The sequence below is a fragment of the Nanorana parkeri genome, unplaced genomic scaffold (genome assembly GCF_000935625.1).
Source record: "Nanorana parkeri isolate BGI_ZX_2015 unplaced genomic scaffold, ASM93562v1 scaffold443, whole genome shotgun sequence".
Classification (NCBI taxonomy): domain Eukaryota; kingdom Metazoa; phylum Chordata; class Amphibia; order Anura; family Dicroglossidae; genus Nanorana; species Nanorana parkeri.
In genome coordinates this window covers 436946-456653 of record NW_017306711.1, presented here as the reverse complement: position 1 = coordinate 456653, position 19708 = coordinate 436946, and the positions used below count along the sequence as shown (strand labels likewise).

At 42.9% G+C, this 19708-nt stretch overlaps 1 protein-coding gene across 1 annotated transcript in view; it reads left to right on the top strand.

The window, feature by feature from the left end:
- ADAMTS17 (ADAM metallopeptidase with thrombospondin type 1 motif 17) overlaps positions 1-19302 on the top strand; it is a 198674-nt gene extending 179372 nt beyond the window's left edge. The window contains exons 21-24 of the mRNA XM_018560245.1: positions 12242-12446; positions 15416-15568; positions 18314-18491; positions 19151-19302. Coding sequence (XP_018415747.1) covers positions 12242-12446; positions 15416-15568; positions 18314-18491; positions 19151-19302 — 688 coding nt within the window. The remainder of the gene's footprint in view (positions 1-12241; positions 12447-15415; positions 15569-18313; positions 18492-19150) is intronic.
- Positions 19303-19708: the final 406 nt, after the last annotated feature.

Genomic DNA, 19708 nt, shown 5'->3' with positions numbered 1-19708 from the left:
TCATGCAACTGTTTCCTAAATATGGAAGGCTCCTAACTTGGTCCACTGTTCATACTTTCCCCAAGTTTTACCTGGTGGATATTCAGACTTTATCTGATGCCAGCTTCGAGTTTAAAGCGGACCTTTACACTTAAAAATCAAATTCTACCAATGCATTCCGCTATGTATGATGATTAATAATAACATAGCCATGTCAGGTGTAAAATGCTGTGGTTTTGAAATACTTACACTTGCAGAGCATTCACTTCCTGCTTTGAAAGGGCAAAGTGACTTCAGTTTACCAGCGCAATGCACACTGGGATTGCCTTGTCATCAGCAGAGCGTTGCTGGGAAATCTCATCTGTAATTTCATGAGATCTCAGGGAAAGGCATTTTCCTCCTCTGAGATGATGTGCATGGTCACATGTCCTAGTCACATGTGCCAGAAATCCTGGAAGTAAAAGGCTAGTAATCTGCCCTTAGTAAACATGGCCACTGCCAGAAGAATGGGAAAGAAAAGAGAAATAAGGTTTGTAAAGAATACAAAGCCAGGAAATTATCTAGAATTATGTGTCTGTAGATTGTCATTATTAAACATTTCTAAAGGTGTGTTTATTGTTATTTTAAAGATATGGGTAAAGGTCGGCTGTAAGCTCTGCAGGCAGCACCTTGAGCTGCAGCAGCAGCCAGTTATTTTTCTCATTTTTATGTGGACCTGGTAACGATTTTTGTTGTTGTTTTTTTTTTTTGCTGTGTTGCCCACCTCTCAGTTGTACTGCTTTTGGATGTTCCAGTCGTATCAGCCTGAACTATAAAGAAATCAGGACTAACTAAATTTTATTTAATAAAGGGACATGGGTGCCACCAGGGGTAGTCAATTAAAATTCAAGGCGTTTCGGTGAGCAAAATTTTTATCGAGTATAGGTCCGAATCACGGTCCGGACAGAACAGCCACTCTGTTTTTGGACTGCGGTCCGCCATTTATGCTGCATTCCCATCAGTACCTGCACTGCAACACACAGCTGCTAGTGTGTTTTCCCCAGACACAGTGCTGATGCATTAATCCCGGAGCATCACAGTTTTTTTTGTTAGAACTTTATTGAAATGTCATAAGTGACATTTCATTAAGTTTTATGGGCACAGCACAGTGTGATGCGGTTGTATCACATTGTTGCTGGTTTCACTGGAAAAAAAGTTTACATTGCTTTTCCCCATCAGAGTGCCCCCTTACATTGCTTGTCCCCATCAAAGTGCTCCCGTCTATTGCCCCACAGTGTTCCCATCAGAGTGCCCCTTTACATTGCTTCTCCCCATAAGAGTGCCCCTTTATGTTTGCATTTAATCCAATGGGGCAATTAATGTAAGCGGGCATTCCGGTGGGAGCAACTAATAATTAGTTCACCTCATCAGAGTGCCCACTTACATTGGCTGTCCCCACCAGTGTGCCGCCTTACATTAAAGGAGAACTATGAGGTGAGTGCTTTTCACTCACCTCATAGTTCTAGCTGACTTGTGACAATGAGACTGTCACAGGTCGGCTCAGTAGATCAGGAGGTGAGCGAACACATACCGGCGTTCGCTCACCTCTCGATCCTGTCACGGCTCTCTGCCGTAACAGGGGAGGGGCTGAATTCCGCCCTCCCCGCTCCGATCCGCCAGCGCTGACTGGCGGTCGGACAGGGGAGGGGGCGGGTACAGCTGGCTCTGCCTTTAGATAGGCAGAGCCAGCTGTCAGTCACGCAGCTGGGCGGATCCTGGCACAATTGTCGGGATCCGCTTCAGCTGCGGCGTCTCAGTATAGCGCGTGGTTGTCCCCCATCAGAGTGCCCCCTTGCCGTGGTTGTCCGCCATCAGAGTGCCCCCACCATGACCATGACTTTTTTACAAAGTGGGGCTTTCCTTTTACGTTCCCTTGTCATGGGGCTAACCCTGCACTGCTAGGTAGGAATGCACCGATATATCGGCCACCGAAATATATCGGCCAAAAATGGCACTTTTGGCATAGTGCCATTTTCTCGTCGATACAGAGGCGCATCCATTCTTTCTCTCCTCCGCCCTGGGTGCCAGCGGGGAGGAGAGAAACTGCCACACGCGGCCGAGCGCTGCGGGAGGAGAGCGCTGTGAGTGGCTGTCATCTCTCCTCCCACACCACTCAGCCTCCTGTCCTGTCAGATCGGCAAAGCGGTGTGGGTGGAGACAGCCACTGATGCCACAGCAGGCTAAGCTCCGCTCGCTCAGCCTCCTGCGACAGCTCTCAGGATGGGGAGCAGGTCAAGCAGTCAGTGATCAGTGATTGCTGAGTGTTTGTAAATAATTGAGGACATAGTATGGTTACTATATCCTCAATTATGAATGAATGGAATCTACATCACCTCCTGTTCATTCATGATTGTGGACATGGTAAGCATACTCTGTTCTCATGTTATGAATGAAGAGGAACACTCATAGAGGATTCCTGTTCATTAATAACAGGGTCTGCAGTAAAAGAGATTGAGGACTTTGGGTCCTCAATCTCTTTTTCGATTTTAAAAGGGACATATCCGGGGTCTGTTTAGACCCCTAATATTTCCCCGAAGCCCCTAAAAGGGAAGTAAAAAATAAAAATATTTAATAAAAAATAAATATAAAAAAATAAAAAAGTTTATTAAAAAAATAAATAAAATATTTGAAAAAGTTAAAATAAGAAAGAATTCTGTTTTGGCCAGACATTTGGGAGGAGAGCGCTGTGAGTGGCTGTCATCTCTCCTCCCACACCACTCAGCCTCCTGTCCTGTCAGATCGGCAAAGCGGTGTGGGTGGAGACAGCCACTGATGCCACAGCAGGCTAAGCTCCGCTCGCTCAGCCTCCTGCGACAGCTCTCAGGATGGGGAGCAGGTCAAGCAGTCAGTGATCAGTGATTGCTGAGTGTTTGTAAATAATTGAGGACATAGTATGGTTACTATATCCTCAATTATGAATGAATGGAATCTACATCACCTCCTGTTCATTCATGATTGTGGACATGGTAAGCATACTCTGTTCTCATGTTATGAATGAAGAGGAACACTCATAGAGGATTCCTGTTCATTAATAACAGGGTCTGCAGTAAAAGAGATTGAGGACTTTGGGTCCTCAATCTCTTTTTCGATTTTAAAAGGGACATATCCGGGGTCTGTTTAGACCCCTAATATTTCCCCGAAGCCCCTAAAAGGAAAGTAAAAAATAAAAATATTTAATAAAAAATAAATATAAAAAAATAAAAAAGTTTATTAAAAAAATAAATAAAATATTTGAAAAAGTTAAAATAAGAAAAAATTCTGTTTTGGCCAGACATTTTTATTTTATTTCGGTTTCGTTTTGGTTTTGAAATTTTCATTTCGGTGCACCTCTATTGCTAGGGTTAAGTGCTCGCTTCTCTCTAGGGAACGGAATAAAGTAGATATACTCATCTGATCCTTAACCCACCAAGCTGCTAGACTGCTCCCTGCAGCCTCTTCTACCCTGTTTTCCGGCAGTCCACGGACCCATGACGTCATCACATCTAATGCAGGTCTATTGACTTTCATTAGACATGAGGGACATTCCACAGCCAGAGTGAAGTGAGTGCCGGCCGCCAGTGGACCGAGGATCAGGTGTGTGTATGTCTGCTTTATTCCATCACTTACAGGGTTATTCACAAAAGGGTGAAGGCTTTGGAGAAGGCAGGAGAAGTGAACAATCTAGGACAGGGGTGCCCACAATTTTTCGTCTGGAGATCTACTTTTCAAATGACGAGCTCAATGAGATCTACCAACGAAAAAACACCTGCATTCAGGGGCGGGAGGGGGCGGGGCGGTTCATTGAAGTCAATGGCACCGCAGCCAGGCCCCTCGCCCACAGTGCGATCGCCTGCACCCGGAACCCAGGCACATTAGTGCCTGCGTTCAAGTCCAGTGCGATCCGCAAAAATGCTGCGAGCACTATTTTTGCAGATCGGACTGGACCGGAATGCAGGCACTAGTGTGCCTGGGTTCCGGGTGCAAGCGATCGCACTGTGGGCGAGGGGCCTGGCTGCGGTGCCATTTACTTCAATACAACCCCACACCCCTGAACGCAGGGAGTCAGCCGGCTTACATTCCAGTGCTTCCTAGAGGCCCTGGGGGCTTGTCCTCCCGTGGTGCTCGTGTTGCCGACGTTGCACATGGGGAGAGGTGTCCTGCCCCTTTCCCTCTGTGGCGTCTAACACATTCAGCCGGCAGCTGCACGAGGAACGCATCGCAAAGTCCTCAATCCCTTTTTCTGCAGCCTCTGTTCTAAATGAATGGAAAGCACAGAGGCTTCCCATTCGTTCAGAAAATATTTTACTATCAAGCAGATTCTGAAGGGGGAGGAGCCTCTGTAGTGAGTGCTTCTCCCCATTGAGAAACTCATGAATGAAAAGGAAGTGATGTAAATCACATCCTGTTCATTTATAACTGGGGACACAGGGGGGGTAGGGGACGGAGCGGAGCCGCTGTCACAGGACTAAGGCCAAGCGGTGAGGGGAAAGAGGGACGCCGGCTGTCAGATCCAGACCGAGCGTCTCTCTCTCTCCTCACCGCTCGGCATTAGTTCTGTGACAGCGGCTCCGTCCTCCGCCCTTCCCCGCCGCCAATTCCTTCACTTCTTCTCGGATCCCCGCTGCATAAAGATGGGGAGAGCAGCGGGGATCCAGAGAAGCCCCACCGGCAGGAGGAAAGGACATCGCGATCTACCAGTGATCGCTACGCGATCGACTGGTAGATCGAGATCGACCTTATGGGCACCCCTGATCTAGGACAACATAGCTGAACTGGAAAGTGAGCTGATTTGGAGAATTTTTCTAAATCGGCTGTTTTGGCCTAGATTGTTCACTTCTCCTGCTTTCTCCAAACTCTTCACCCTTTTGTGAATAATCTGTTAGAGAAAAAGGAGCACTTTACCCTTGCAATGCAGGGGTAGCCCCACTGAAAGGGAAAGTTTTTTTAAATACCCAGAGTTCTTCTTTAAGTAAATTTGTGTTTGGTAATAAAGGAGAATTCTTCATTTCTTCCATCTGTCAATACCTATATTCTCTTAGCCAGAGAGTGTGCATCTGAAGCAGTGACTGCAGGAGGAAGGAAAGTATTGTTACCCCATGTATCCTCTCATACATTCATTACATGATGGGGGGAATTGGGGACAGTAGTATTGCAGAGGGAAAAGAGATTAGAAAGATCAGACTTCTGTAACTAAACACAAATAGTTTGCACAGTATATAGACAAAGGTTTCTGTTTTCTACAATGATGCACAGCGCCAACCCCCAGGCTGAATACGTTGACTCTCCTAACTTCCACCTAGAAATATACACAGTAATGTCATTGTATTGCTGCCATGTAGAATGTATCAGGGCTAATTAGTAATACAACCATGTGACATGTTTATTTCATGAATGTACATTTTTATAGGGTAGCACTGGCAAACCAAGCTGAGAACATTAAGAATTGCGGCTGATCTGTGTTAATCAGCAAAGGAGGGAATTCTCCTTGTTAGTGCTGGCAGTCCAGACAGTAAGACTACCGGGCTGGAAAATGTGCAGGGAGCCTCTCTCGGCAATCACACTGGAATGTTAGTGTTGGACTGCAGGGTTGGACTGGTGCAGCTGTATTATCCTAAACTGTTCCCTTGCTATTCTGGAGGGACTGGGTGTGGTGGGACCTGCTACCCAAACCCACATTCACCTGATTATTTTCTGTCTGGGTGGATGCATATGTTTAACTCCTTAGACTCTACTTATAAAAACATGCGATGTAAGGATGACCCCTCTGCTGGTCAGGTGGATTAGTTCTTGATGTCATGATACTAGTGATGTGTAATCATACGGGAGCATCAATTCACAAAGCTTTAACACAAGTGCAAGGATCTTTACTTTCAGCCATGTGACTCTAATTTTCAAATCTCATTGGACTGAGCTGAAAATAACTCTCACTTTAAAAAAAAAAAAGTATTCATAATTCAACAGAGCACTTGCAATAGATTTCTGGCGGTACAGTAGTAATTGGAAGTCCTGCGCCAAATTCATAAGCCAAACCATGCAACGCTTTTGTTCTTAATTATGGCGTCTGCAACTAATTTCATTAGTTCTTATTTGTGACACTTTTACATTCTGTTGCCATGTCTGCATCAAATTTATAAAACAAAATACCACCAACTGGAGGAAAATAAAGCCAATGTCATGTTTACACAAACAAACACACACACACACACACACACACTGGTGGCTAGGACGCTGCATAGTGTCTTTGGTTGCTAGAATACAGGCGACTGCTGTCCTAGCAACCAATGACAGTGGGGCTGAACATACACTGAGGATGGAGTGTGGGAACATGGGCCTTAGTGCTGCCCTCCACAATGCCTAAGGAGGCACTTATGGAGAATGTATCTCAAATCTGGTGCATCTTTGCAACAATTTAATGCACATGCAGGGGTGTGCGATTCCTATCGCCCGACGCCTGGGACAGGCAGTTCTGGACACCAGGCAGGTGTTTTTTTTCCTCTACATTTAGCCCTGCTGCAGGCAAGCAGGGCTAAATGTAGAGCAGGGAAGCTGCCGCTCATTTTGTACAAGTGATCTAGGTGGCTTTACAGTGATTTTTTTTTAAAATGTTAAATTAAAACTAACCTCGCCACCCCTGCCATTTGCATGCAAATAAACGCACACCTAGAGCATTTCACTATGTCAGCTTTCTGTGCATTAAAGGGTAAGTTCACTTTCCCAAGTAATTTGGGAAAATGGAATTACCTGCTCAAATCTGGCCCCTTCTCCCTGCTCTATGCTTACCTTCCGGCGAATGGTCCGTCCCCTCTGCCGGTACAGGTGTAGTATCCGTAGCTCATAATGCAGCCCAGCGCTATGGATTTTGAATTTCACTTGCAAATTGCGAGCGCTCATTGGTCAGCGCGGTCAGATGAGAAGCCCTTCTTAGCGCGGTTAAAATATTTTTTTGATTAACATAATTTTTTTGCATCAGACAAGTAGATTGTCATGAAGGACAAGTAGATTGGGCCCCGGCTTTAGTCCTTGGACAAGTAGTTTTTTTCAAATTGCCACAGCCCTTTGTACCTGCTTTGATACCATATTACTACCCATTTGTTTAAGCCTTAAAGAAGGGGGGAGCTCTTTGAGCCCTTGAAACGTGTCGCTGTTCTGTGTTGTCGTTTGTGAATCTCATTTGTTATTAAAAGGTTTTGGACTCTCTTGTTTGGCACACTCAGACTTTTTAATACATGTATACTCACTTCTGGTTCCCTTGTCTGACAACCCGTTTTTGTTGAGAGTGGTCTCACCAGAGCCATTGTGTTTTATAACATCCTGACCACCTTCTTAATATCTAAATCCAGTGCCTCACCTCTACTTGTTCATAAAATCTGTCAAGGTAGATGTTGATTACTCAAGAACACTTCACTTGTTATAGCTAATAGTAGTCACATATGGCTGGACTTGTTCTGTAATGTTAAAGACAGTTTGTAGTTTATCTAAGCCGCTTCAGTTTTGATGAATTAAAGAAGTGGCTTAAATCAACTACGAAACGTCTTCAGTATCACAGAACAAGTCCAGCTGAATGTGTCTAACTATCAATAGCTATACAATGACCTGGATAAATGAGAACCTTCACAGACATGCATGCTATCCCTACACATAATCCTGACAGAATAGCATAGATACAGCAGATTGAGGCTCCAGTAGCATCATGGTAGCTATGTTTTTCCTTGGTTCCTCATAAGCTATGACACGGGAATGGGGATTGGACAGAAAATTTGAATGACAAGCATATAAAAATTGTTTTTTTCCATACAGAAAAAGCTAGTAGATTTGACAAAGGTAAGAGGATGAAGTTATGTCATCATTTTAACGAGTAGCAGTGCTTAGTGGAGTTCTTTTTCAAAGCCTGAGATATTAGCAGGCCCATATCAGGTTTTAATATTGAATATTGACAGCTTTAGTTATATGCCCAGACTATCATTAGCCAATGTCATAATTAAGGTTTTTTTATTTGTAAACATTTACCAATTTACGTAATCAAGCAACTGCTTTACTTTCCTCTCCAGAAAGGGGCCTTTAGTTTAGTTTACCAGGCAACCCATGAGGAATAGATTTCAAAAGTTTCAGGACATCTGCTGTCCAGGTTCTGTTACCGTGGTGTAATGGTTGGCCTCTGTCTTGGCAAGATGTGGGCAAGTTGTCTCTTCACTAAAATATGTTCCTGTATTGAGCTTGTACTCGGCTAGCTCAAGCCATTCTTCTGAAGAAGACTGTGGTCAGCCTAGTGGCCCATTTTATGTTGAGCTAAAAGATTTTCTGCCTGAGAGGTTTAACGTGCGTGAAATATGAGAGGATGTAAAGTTGTCACTGTGGTACAACATTGATCCTGTACAATTCCTGCTCAGACTGCACAACATCTGCTTGACATCTGCAGTAATATTATATATCAGCTACTTTAGTGAATCCTTCCTCCTGCCAGGGACCTTCAGAAATGAAATGCAAAGCTTGAACAGCCTTACGTATTGTGTGTAATGTTGGGTACATCTTACCACTAAAATTAAAGTGAGCCTAAACTCAGGAGTTAAAACTTTAAAATGTACCTGAACTATTAACAAAAATGTATCTCATTTGTGTAGATCCTCAAATCATCTCTGAATTGGTGCTAACACTGTCCTTCCTTCTAGAAGGTGGCTACTTGCATTCCCCATGGTCCCTGTGTGTGATGTGAAGTAGCCACCACTCCAAGCTCGCTGCCATGATGGACTAGAGCAGCTGTTCTCAACCTGTGGGTCGCGACCCCGTCAGGGGTCGAATGACGATTTGCCAGGGGTCGCCTAAAGACATACCGACTCTCCCGGACGCTCCGGGAGTCTCCTGCTATTAGATACCTGCTCCCGGCCGCCCGGAGGAGAAACACTTTCTCCCGGAAAGGTTTACTCTGCTTGATCGAGCAGAGTAAACCTTTGCCTGCTCTGTTTCTTTTTTCTGACATCGGAGCCGCCGGCAGTCAGAAAAAAAAAACCAGCATGGGAATGCATAGCTAGATTCCTATTGGCTATTTCACTTTGCAATAGCCAATAGCAAACTAGCTATTGCACCCGCCCACTGCTGCTGTAAATCAGCAGTGGGGGACCTGAAGTTCTCAATCAGGTCCTCTTCTAGTGATTGACAGCAGCAGAGTGCGGGTGCAATAGCCAGCTTGCTATTGGATATTGCAAATCGAAATAGCCAATAGGAATCTAGCTATGCATTCCTTTGCTGGGTTTTTTTTTTTCCTGACTGACGGCGGCCGGTGGCTCCGATGTCAGAAAAAAAAAACCAGAGCAGGGAAAGGTTTACTCTGCTTGATGGAGCAGAGTAAACCTTTCTGGGAGAAAGTGTTTCTCTCCCGGGGGGCCGGGAGCCGCTATCTAACGGTAGCAAAATTACAGCGATGAAGGAGCAACGAAAATAATTTTACTGTTAGGGGTCGCCACAACTTGGGCAATTTTATCAAAAGGTCGCGGCACTAGAAAGGTTGAGAACCGCTGGACTAGAGTCTCATGTATAGTTTACTAATATGTATTGAGATTGTAGTCCATCACGGGAGCGAGCTTAGAACCAACAAGCTGCAGTGCATGTCCAGCACGTTCTCCATAGGACCTAATGGACACTGCATCTCTCTATAGGCCACGGCTGATGGAGGATGTTGCCAGTGTAAGTTAAAGGAGGTGTCTAGGATGGGAAAGGGCAGCATCAGGCTGTCTAGACTTGCTTATGTATAAGTACAGTCATCGCTTAAAGTTGAACTGCAGGCAGATACAGAAACACACAAATGTATGCATCTGTGTAGTCATTCATAAATGATTAAATGCATTTTTTTAACATGCAGCTATAAGTACCTAAACTTGACTTTGGTATCAGTCTCATTCGATCCCCTATACAGCAGCACTCAAACCGAAAGAGGGAGGGGCATGACTGGGAGCCAATTAGGAGCACTGTATTCTAATGTGCTGACAAGGAACATGTTCATAGAGGGGAAGAGTAGAGGGATGGCTTCAATAGTCTTCTGCTGCTCTTTCAGTATCCAGTCAGCAGGCGGGAGGAAGGGAAAGGACCTTCCCTTTTTTTTTGTGTACAGCCGTAACAGAGAAAGCGCTGTCATTGACTTGCCTGTATTGCGTGGAAGAACTGTCTAAATCTGAGGACTGAATGGACAGAAAGAATCTTTGGCAGGTAAAACAGCTCTCATATGTGTATTTCATTTATGTATTTCGCTGTTTGCCTGACGTTTAGCTTCAAACATACACACATTTGGAGTCCCTCCCTTTCTCCTGAATTCCATGGAGGACATGCTGAGCTTGTAAAATGTTTTGTTCTGTTGTAAGCTCAATACTCCCTAAAACCTTATATGTCTTTGCAGAGCTCAGGGCTGGCATGGAGTAGGTGGCAAGGCTTCAATGCAGCCATAGAACCGTAACTAGCACTGGTACTGAAAGCAAAACTGCACCTACTAGAGAAACTCTGATCTGTAAATGCATGCAAACTTTAAACCGTTCTGTGCCTGGCTCTGATAGTTTCCTCCAGAATTCCAAAGGACAGCAGTGTGTTGTGTCTGGCACTACAAGAACTATGGCACATCTGGAAAGATTCACAGGTCTCCCATGGCGGGTGGATAGATCCTGTGACACTGTATGGAAAGAAGGGCTGGAAGGAAAGTTCTGCAAGAGCTGCGATGTTCTGTTGTGTGTATTGTGAGGTCTTATCACTTGCTTTAATTTCGGCCTGCTAACCTGATTATATTATTGTGAATTAGTGTTCCATAACAAGCCCCAGACAATCAAGATGCACATTTTGATTGCTATAGTCATGTGTGTGTGTGAGCTTTTCTCAACCAGGGTGGCACCTGGCTTCAACAGGAGAGGCATCACATTTTCGCACAGCATCATGCGTTTCCATGGGTCACACAGGCTGATGGCCAGCACCATGTAAACATGATCCTAATCCAGGGCAGGCAGCATCCAGGACCATCCCCAGATTTCAGACGAGGATGGAAGTCTGCCTATGTCGAGACCTGCTCCATCTCCCACCCTCCCTGTCACAGCTACGCTATGGTGAAGAGGGGGGATTTTCTTGTGAGGGGGGACTGAGGATGTTAAGGGGGACTCTTGATGCCAAAGAAGGTTCTGATGTGAAAGATGGACACTAATGGGAAAGAGAGACTTTGATATGAAGGGGGAGGGGCTCTAATGTGAAAGGAGGACCCTGATATGAAGGAGGGACTCTAATATGAAAGGAGGACTCTGATATGAAGGGGGGACTCTAAGGTGAAGGAGGGACTGTCATATGAAGGGGAACCCTAATGTGAGAAGGGAGACTCTGGTATGAAGGGGGAGGAGCTCTAATGTGAGTAGGGGGACTCTAATATGAAGGGGGGACTCTAATATGAAAGGGAGGTCTCTGATATAAAGGGGGGACTCTAATGAGAAATGAGGACTCTGATAAGAAGAGGAGATTCTGATATAAAGGGGGGACTCTAATGAGATAGAAGTACTCTGATATGAAGGGGGACTCTAGTATGAAAGGGAGGTCTCTGACATGGAGGGGGAACTCTAATGATAAAGAAGGACTCTGATATGAAGGGGGGACTCTAGTGTGAAAGGAGGACTCTGGTCAGAAGAGGAGACTCTGATAAGGAGGGTGGACTCTAGTGTGAAAGGGAGGCCTCTGATATATAGGGGTATTGCTGATGTGAAGGAGGGACACTAATGTGAAGGAGTATTCTCATGTAAAGGATGGCTAAATCACAACAGTGGCTGGACAAAACTACAAGCCTCTTTTCAGGTAAAACAAATCACATGCGTTTAAACTGTGTCTTCAGCTGTTTTTTTTTTGCTGTTCCCATTTATAATGTATCCCTATGTTAAATAGTGTTGAGCCTGGGCTTGGTGCGAGCCCAGTTCACTTGAGTTTGCCCAGGCCCGCTCAAAACTGTGACTGCCACCCCCTCCTCCCGGGCCAAGTCAGTTGCGGAGAGGTGCATTCCACGCCCCACAGCTATACCTCGTATCTGCTTCAGTTAATTGGGCCAGGAGGGAGGGAAGGAGGGGTGGCGGTCACAACTTTGAGTGGCTTTAGACAAACTCAGGCAAACTGGTTTGGCACCAAGCCCAGGCTCATCTGTAATGATAAATTTATTTAACAATGATTTAGTCTCTTACACGTCATTATATATGCCGTATGTTACTGTAATCTGATAAAATGTTTTACTTTTTTCCTCCAGATGGATGACGGGGTCATGGGGTCATTGTTCAGCCACCTGTGAAAAAGGATTCCAGCAGCGAGAAGTTACCTGTGTGTACCAGCTGCAGAATGGAACTTATGTCAATACACGGGATATTTATTGCACCAGCCACAAGCCAGCAACTAAACAGAGCTGTGAAGGTCAAGACTGTTTATCTATATGGGAAGCTTCAGAATGGTCAGCAGTAAGTGTGAATCAAAATCGCTGTATAGATCAAATGGCAGTTGCATGTTTTCACCACCAAGCAATCGTTCCATTTTGGTTTCTGTACATATGACATATGAAGAGAGAAATGAGCACATCCAGACACCCCTACCCCGGAATGAAACAATTCAACACAATTGAGTACTAGTTCCCCAAAATATAATCAACTATGGTGTGGTTTACCGACCTAAAAATCGTGGTCTGATCCTTATATTTCATGCTCATGGGAATTTTAAGACAATAATGCATTTGGCTATACCTTGCATATTTTTTGTAATCAAGAATGCAATTTGTAGTATAGATCAAACAGATGCACTGCGCTAATCAATAATCATAATACGTGAATATTGAGCAATTAGATTTATGGCCAGGACCTGAGCATGCGGTACCACACCCCTGGTAATAGTAGTAATCACAAGAAAACGAAAATGGGGCTTTTAAGGTACCAAATGACAATTCCAAGGCAATGAAGGTAAAAAAGTAATATTTATTAAATACTGATTAAAATATATTCAGTTAAGATAACATTTATTTATGGAATACTGATCAGATATCGCCTGACAGACTCCCTCCACTTGATGAACAGATCAAAGATACATAATAAAATATGTATAATGTTATAACATGATTCAAAAAGTAATACGTATGATTCGTTTAAAGTTGCTCAAGAGGAGGAGTTATATAATTACTCCCCTTGATGACCACATCAAAGATACATGATAGAGTGAAGATATAATGTTATAACATAATTCAAACACATGATTGGTTATAAATTGTTCAGAGAGGAGGAGTCACATCATTTCAAAGTTTAACGCTAAAAAGCACTTCCTCTGGAATTGGAAGATATCTGCATGATCAAATAAATCAATAAACATAATGTACAAAACCATAATTGTGTAAAGAATAGATGACTAAGTAGGAGCACCACCTACCAATTAAGCAGGTTGGTACGTGTGCACTCAGCAGGACCAGTTCAGGCAGGATCCCAAAATCCAAGGGGGGAGAAAACAGGAGCGAGGATCAGTGCCTCAGTGACGGGCACTTCTTGAATCATGTATAAATATTACTTTTTTACCTTCATTGCCTTGGAATTGTCATTTGGTACCTTAAAAGCCCCATTTTCTTTTTCTTGTGATTACTAATAATACGTGAATAATATAGTGCTAAATATCAAATAGATGACCTATAACCAACATCATTAATAAATACTCAGAAATAATAAAACGTGTCTCTCATTGTATTATCTACAGTAGAGATTAGGTGCAAATTGGTAATTAAAAGTCCACCATAAATTGATGCCAAAAAAAAAGTGACAAAGTGCCAAGATATAAAAAACCATCAGTGATAAGTCCTCCTTATAGCTGTAGTGTGCAAACTCCCGGTGACTGTGAAAAACACCACACTCACCAGACTTAAACTTACATATTCAAAGAGGCATAACAATCCCGGATCACAATCAAAGTGAACGTCTGCTCCTCCGCTTGCAATAGGAACTTTTTTTTGCATCAATTTATGGTGGACTTTTAATTACCATTGTGCACATAATCTCTACTGGAGATATTACAATGAGAGACATGTTTTACTATTTATGAGTATTTATTAATTAGATTGGTTATATGTGATCTATTTGATAATTAGCACTTTATTATTCACGTATTATGATTATTGATTAGCGCAGTGCATCTGTTTTGATCTAGTCTATTTATATTATTAGCACGGTAGCTTTTCATCTTTTATATTTATCACTTTGAGACAGCTTCCATAGCGCAGACATTTTTTTATATTCACAATTTGTAGTATAACTGCCTTTTTTAAAGGAACAGAAAGTGGGGCGATTTATAAATCATTTGCACTCCAACAGCTATGCAAATGTGAGTCTCAGCTCATTATGGGCACTAGACAGAGCTGAGGAGCATAGGAATTCCCTATGCTAATATAATATTTAGATAACTTCCATGTTTCACATAAAACAGTGCTTAGTTTCTTAATAAATTTAAGTGATTCTACCGCTAGACCCAAATCACCAGAGACAGGATCGCTAAAGGTGCTGCCTGCCTGTCTATTTGGAATGACTCCCTCTGTAGCCAGCTACAGATTGATTTTGCTCTGTCATTGTCCTGAACGCTCCTGAACCGCAATCGCTAGCAATGAGAGTGACATCTTGTTGCCTCAGCCATAGAGGAAGCAATTTCATAGGGACAAACAGGCGGCCTCTTAGCTTCCCTGCCGCTGGCTATTTCGACAAGTCACCAGCAGCAGGATCGCTGGTAACAGAGCTGCCCATCTGGAATCAGCCTTATACTTTGTTCCAGTGTACGTCTGACAACTATACGGTATTGTTATTGGGAACTAGCTTTGTGCTGTAAAAGCACTGAGCCGTACTGTGTATTTTCACCATAGCTTTGTAATAGAAGGATTAATCAGTCTTGTCATATATCTAATTTAGCGCCTATAAATAAAACTGCATGTGTTGCCCAAAGCCACCAAATTGATTCAAAATTTCTGATTTTTTTTCTGTTAATGTACTAAGGCTTTCCTCGGTAGAAGACTTCTATGCATCTTCTTCTTTTTAGGGTCTCGAGCCTGGAGGGCAGAAAGAGCAAATTCATTAAGGATATTCTAGTTTTGTATCCATATGAAATGGTTAGAATAATAAAATCATTTTCAGGAGGATTGGAGAAGTAAAGCATGGAAGTCTTGATGTGTAATATAAAATATCGGGAAACATGCTATGACAATCTGTAATGATGCAGACAGTATCTCCATAGAGCCATAGATTCAGCACATTGAGAGTCTTTGTGGACAGGGACATTCATAAGGAACAAGAGGAAGCCTGGAGGCAGTGATTTTTTTTCTCCTTATTTGAACAATGTTTATTAAGAAATAATAGCGGTTTTACAGGAATAGAATTACACAAACTTGTATTAATGTCCCTGGTGTGTTTTGTAGTGCTCTTCAGACTGCGGGCGAGGCACCAAGAAGCGGAGGATATCATGTACCAATACTAGGGGCAAATGTGACTCAGCCACTAGGCCAAGAGAAGAGGAGGACTGTGAGAATTATACAGGCTGCTTTGAATGGAAGACAGGGGACTGGTCCAAAGTAAGCAATAACAACAACAACACAATTCTTGTACACATTATAACTTAAAAATGTATCATATGATTATTCTACTTTATAACTTTCTATTGCTAAAAAGGCATTGATGGTAGTAAATGAAATCCCTGACATCTGGCTCTGCATTTCCAGAACTTAGTGGAACAATTGTGTGACCTTGGGGCCCAGTGTAAGAATATCCTTTAAATAAAGACTAATAACAGTAACTTAGGTGATACAACCCGAGTATTCCTTTGTGTGGTGTTAGTTTCCTCATCAATACAAATAGGTTGCTTTTACTTTCTGAAATAACAGGTGCATTTCTAGTGCAGTATTTTGTGTGTTTTTATACACTATATGTTGCTGTCAATTGGGATTTAAAACCAGTTAAAGAGTCACATTACTGAAGCACAGAGTTTAGTCAGCGCTACACGGCAATATGTTACAGGAAGGTCTGTCTGGTAGGAAAACATCAATTGCATTCCATGGCATCTGGAGGATGAAGGCTTTTTTGGTGTTGCATTGCCTGCCCCCCAAAAATCCATTGCTTTTCGATGAATTTCCAAGGCAAGGCAATGTCATGCCTAATACAGTCTACAGCTGTTTTAACTCCCTTATTGGCTTTGCACATTTCAAGCTGCTCCCTGAATAATGTAAAACCTCTGTAGGGTGAAGAAAATACAGTTGATAATCAATACTGCCCAACACTGTCTGGTGACAGTAGGGACTTTGCCTGGAGGGTGGAGGCTCCCAAGATCTTCAGTTCCTCCTGTATTAAAACATTGTGCAATTTTAGCTGAAGTGATGAGACATTACCAAAGAAACACCCCGACAATATGACTCAGAAACCTTTTTCCGAAAGCCGCCTTTTTGTAAAGTTGTCTAAATAAGGATTTGATTTTGTTGAGTTTTTGTAAACCAAGACATATTAAAGTTTTTTTTGAAGATTTTCCAACTCTGGCTTTAAAGGACAGAAAACCAGACATAATTGATTGAAAAGTAATCTCTACATATTACATTTTTTTATGTAATAAGCATTACGCTTTGTTTTGTTCTTTGTTTTCTCAGTAAGGTCCATTTATAAACTATAAAACAATGTGAAAGCCATCTGACTTCCTATGGTGCATCACTTTGCCTGCTTGTTCACAGCTGATTTGCCTTGCCTGCATTCTAGAGTGCAAACTGTGTGTGTAAATTGAAACACACTATTCAGTTTACACACTCACACACTTTATCGCACTCATTGATTTGGAAACACAGCAGCTTTTTGTCTTTTGGGACAGGATTTAGGAGAATGGACAGGAGCACAGAATTTGGATTATGTACACTGAGTGGCCAGATTATTATGACCACCTGACGTTTGTAGGCAAATTAGCTATAATTTCGCGCTGAAGTTGCTAGAGGGCCAGACCATTATAAATAGGGAAGCAGGTTGTTTACCACAACAGTAGAAGTGATTTTTTTCTGAAGATATGGGTAAACAACGCGATTTAACAGCGTTTGAACGTGGGATGATTGTTGGCGCTCGGAGCCATGGAGCGAGTATCATCAAAACAGCAGAATGCGTTAAATGTTCAAGAGCAGCTGTTGTTAAGGTGTTTAAAGACTGGACTGTCAGCCGAAAATCTGGGTCTGAACGTGCGAATTATGGCCGTCAGCAACTAGTCAATGTTAGGGCAGAACGGAGAGTGGCAAGACTGGTACAAGACAACAGAAGGACAACAGTGCAGTGTCAGATTCCTCGCATCACCTTTCAACATCTCGTGGAGTCACGAGGCGGCCCAACAAAGTCATCTCGTGGCCCAACGAAGTACTGATGGGGTGGCCATAATAATCTGGCCACTCGTGTATATCTGCCTAAATTAATATAGCTGCTCCTCTAAAGTATGGATGTATAAAGAGAATACTAGAAGTTGCTGACCGGTATCTAGTGAAGGCACTCGCATACCTGCATCAGCTTTTCAGGCACAGGGCCTCTTCTTCTGGGTGTTTATTAATGGGCTACGCTAGAGATGTCACTTTTGAGATCCAGTCTTTGCACTGCTGGAGAAGTAGGATATGGCATACAAACACATGTAAACTAATCAGCTTAGCAGGTAAAACGTGACACATGTTGGGGTGTTCACAGGAGGTATCTGTTAGGGTACACAAAGCCTGTTAACGTGAACCTGAGCACCATAAGCAGCCTGTACTTCCCTCTCCCTTTCCTTCAAACACAGCGGATGGCCCCTTCTTCTTTTTATAGTACTTGGGATAAAAAGGTATTATGTCGGAGCCTAAAGTGAGACATTTAATGGCTTTTCAACTACCTGGCCTCATGCACAGCACATTCAGTAGATGGAGGACCATGTGCAAGGCCAGGTACTTGTTGGGCCTGCAACTGTGAGATTTCAGTGACCCCTGGCCCTCTGCCTCAGAATTGGCTTCTCCCATATTTCTACCCTGAAAGGTTCCTTTTAAGGTGTTTTTTATTTTAAAAAAAACATCAAAACCATATGCATAAACAAAGATACAGTATGTCCACCACACTACCTTTTTAAAGACTATAAGGCTGTACACAAATATATTGCATACAAAAGGACTTTTTGTTTTTGTAGTGGCTGTTTACATCATTGAGTCTGTAATTCATACTAGAGGCTTATTTTGTTGTTTGGAATTTCCCTGTTCAAACGTAGAAGCAAAATGTTAGAATTTTCCTGGACTTGCCATGATGACATAATCAGACTTCTTGTCATAATTGTGTGCCTGCAGTGCTCCTCCACCTGTGGTAAAGGCCTGCAATCTCGTGTAGTACAGTGTATGCATAAAGTGACTGGTCGCCATGGAAGCGAATGCTCCTTTCTGTCCAAACCAGCGGCCTACAAGCAATGTCATCAAGAAACTTGCAATGAAAAAGTGAATGCCAACACCATCACATCTCCGAGACTTGGTTAGTAACAGTAATCTTTTAGAATTGCTTTATTATTTTAACTTGATTATGTCACTAGAAGCAATCCAATAAATACGTGTAAAATGACTACAGAGGAAGTGTCTAAGGAGAAGGAAGAGAAGAGAAGTGAAATGATAGAAAACTTAAAGCTGAAAAAAATACAAAATATATGTTTTAATTATTATGCAATGCAGTTTTAACCCTTTCGCTGCCAAGGACGTTTTATTCTACCGGGCCTGCGCTTTCAGAAAATATATGGTTTGGGGGGTCTTTTACAAACGCTAGCAACGCAGCAGTTGAAAATCAAATCAATAGGAAAAAATTGCAGAAAATTCAAAAATGGCTTGGCCAGCTGATTTGAAAAATGTTCCGGAGGGCTTGGCAGCGAAAGGGTTAATTCGCTGACAGGTATTCCCCATTAGCACAGCTAGTGAAGTCCAGCTCAAAGCATGAAGAATGATTCAACTTGTTAAAAACATGTCTCTGATGCAGTGTTCTCCACCCTAATGCACCCCTGTGATGTACATTATAATTTGGCTTTTATAAAACCTGTCATAGAGAATGCAATGACAACCAGTTGGATATTTGCAGTTTTAGACTTTAGCATTGTCAAGTCCCGTTGTCTTTATACAACCTTAACCAAGCTTTTTGTCTTACAGCTGCACTGACGTACAAATGCACTGGTGACCAGTGGTTGGTGTACTGCCGAGTTATCCGGGAGAAGAACCTCTGCCAGGATATGAGGTGGTACCAGCGATGCTGCCAGACCTGCAGGGACTTTTATGCCAAAAAGCTGCAGCCACAGAGCTAGTAGCCCCATAGCACTGACTGGGGCATTGCAGAAAGAGCAGTGCTGCCACCATCACACAAGACTTGAACACACTGGTGCTCTTCATGTCAGGAGAACCAACATGGCTAGAACCAAAACCAAAGAACAAGAGTTAAATATCCTGTATAATGCTGTGCTTGTTCTTCTGCTTAAAAAGGTTTCCTCATGGCTGTTTGTCACGCATAGAATGACTTCATATGGATCGAGCATACATTCATTCTCAGGCAAATCAAGGAGACTGGAGGAAACGCTAATCTGTGATGGTTTGTGCTAAAGGTGAGACACGGGCACATAATGACATTATTCACGTGGGTGCTTCCTGGCAAAGTGAGACCACTTGCTGTACTTGCAGTTAGCATGTCATTATGCAGTATGGTACTGCCAGACA